We start from the raw sequence: 2347 nt of genomic DNA, 5'->3' as shown, positions 1-2347 counted from the left end.
TTTCTCCATATAATGGACTTCAATGGGAACCAAATGGTTCAAGGTCCAAATGAGAGTTTCAGTGCAGCTTCAAAGGGCTTTAAACGATTCCAGACGATGTATAAGCGAATTCGCTTATCAAGCGAAACGATCACTCATTAAAAAAAAACAAAAAAAACAACAAAGTTTAAGTTTTATAAGCACGAACGCTTGCCTTACGCTATTCTGTGATGCGCGTTCGTGACTCTCCTGTTCGAACTCGTTCATCAAAATGAACAAATCTTTTCCCGAGTCAACTCGTTCATTTTGTTTGTTAAATTAACCAAATGACACGAAAAAAGATTTGTTCACTTTGATGAACGTGTTCAAACAGGAGAGTCACGAATGCGCACCACAGAACAGAGCAAGGCGAGCATTTGAGCTTATAAAACTGAAACTTTGTTATTTATTTATTAATTGAGTGATCGTTACGCTTGATAAGACTCTTATTCATCGTCTGGTGTCGTTTAAAGCCCTTTGAACAGTTTGCACTGAAACTGTCATTTGGACCTTGATCCGTTTGGTTCCCATTGAAGTCCATTATATGGAGAAAAATGCTGGAATGTTTTCATCAAAAACCTTCATTTCTTTTCGACTGAAGAAAGAAAGACATGGACATCTTGGATGACATGGGGGGGAGTAAATTATCAGCAAAAGTTTCATCCGTCCCACAGATAAACTTCAATTTGCACCAGCGAAAGTGTAAAAATTTGCCACGCTATTAGATTTATTCCTTTAAAAAATGAGCTTTATTTCATAATCAGATTCAAAACTCTTTCTCACCAATAACATTTACCATTCCCCAATGCTAGGATAATCACCGAATCAGCCACATTTTTGTCCATTTGAGGCAACTAGCACAATAACGGCGCGGGACTGGCGTGGATCGCCGCGGCTCCTCCTGCTGAGATAATGCACGTCCTTATATGGCCAGTGGCTGGGAATAAATAAATTGCGATTGTGTCAGGGTGACAGCAGCTGCACGCTGGATCCAAAGACAAGCGCTGAAGGGAAGGGGAGGGGAAGAGAGGAAGAGGACGATGGGGGAATCTATAGTAGACAGTGTCCGGTTACAGGACAACTTCCAATCTTAGACACCTGACGGCAGCCTGGGCCCACGAAAAGGCCCACGTCGGGCCTGAGAGGAGACCCAAGGACGGAACAAGGGTAAAACGGCTGCCAGAGCACCTCGGAAAACACATCCAGAGCTAGAGCCGGGGTTAACAGACAAGACCTTCTGGGATGGAGCGGTTAGAGGATAAGTCAATAAAACCAAAGTTGTGAAACAAGCGCCTCAGACTTCAGACATCATATGAATATGAGCGGAGTTGGAATACAGCAAGTGTTTAAGACTCTACGCTTGTCCGACTCGACGTCAAAGTACCGCAAGAGCGATTCGGAAGTCTTCTAGCTCTTTCCATCAGCTGGTGCCATGCCTCACAACAGCTGACACACAATGCATGAGCTCATACGAGAATAAACCCCATGCTTGTGTCCTACTCTATGAACTTAAACTGGAATCACACAATTTGTTCAGCAAATCATACACGCCGAGTCTTAAAATAACTCATCCTTGCCCAGAGTTATTATTGAACGCTACAGGTTTAAATAGCTCAGCATTGGGTGACATGCTCCATAGTTTCATCATTAGCAACTGGTTAACCATTTAGAAATGACACGAATGCAATACTTTCAATCACTGACACTGTTTTTCTGAGCGTAAATGTTCCAAGTGAACTTAATCTCGGGTCCATATTATTGAGCTACTGCAAACAGTTTAATGTTCTTACCTGCTGTGGCCAGTGCCAGCAGGGGCACAAAGACGCAGAGCGAGACTAAGACCTTCATGTTGGCTGCCAGGAGACCTCTGGTCGCTGGTCTGGCTATATATACCAGGCTGAGAAGGTCAGAGGGCGCCAACGAGAGGGTGGTCTCACAGACGGGACTATATGGAGGGGGCCGGGACCAGAGGTGTCGGGAACAAGGCGCACCAGAGCAGCTGACTGTCTCTTTTAGCAGAGCTGTGACGTCAAAACCTGCGCTCGGGTACATCAGCTGGTGTTGATTTTGGCAACTGGAAAGGAATGATGTACAAGAAGTATAACAAGACAACACTATTTGTGCCACGGCATTCCACGTTTCTAAAGAAGTCTTGAATCACAATTAAACTTTTGTCCTGTTTAACCAACTTCCACTAACCCGATCACAGGCTCGCTGTAAGTCACTGGCTGGCTAGAATTGCAGGAGTTGACAGTCGGGAATAAGGTGTAAAAGTCGGCGTCATCGTTTCCTCGGAGAGCGGAGATTAACGCCTTATCATTACACCGCA

At 44.5% G+C, this 2347-nt stretch overlaps 1 protein-coding gene across 1 annotated transcript in view; it reads right to left on the bottom strand.

Annotated features, from left to right (window-relative positions):
* The window catches only part of srlb (sarcalumenin b), a 30040-nt gene extending 27971 nt beyond the window's left edge, over window positions 1-2069 (bottom strand). Inside the window, exon 1 of the mRNA XM_039686406.2 lies at window positions 1809-2069. Coding sequence (XP_039542340.1) covers window positions 1809-1866 — 58 coding nt within the window. The 5' untranslated portion in view covers window positions 1867-2069. The remainder of the gene's footprint in view (window positions 1-1808) is intronic.
* Between the last annotated feature and the right edge of the window lie 278 nt (window positions 2070-2347).

This window comes from Pimephales promelas, chromosome 3 (genome assembly GCF_988280905.1).
Source record: "Pimephales promelas chromosome 3, fPimPro1.hap1.1, whole genome shotgun sequence".
Classification (NCBI taxonomy): domain Eukaryota; kingdom Metazoa; phylum Chordata; class Actinopteri; order Cypriniformes; family Leuciscidae; genus Pimephales; species Pimephales promelas.
The sequence above is the reverse complement of the archived record's forward strand: the minus strand, read 5'-3'. Positions and strand labels throughout refer to the sequence as shown.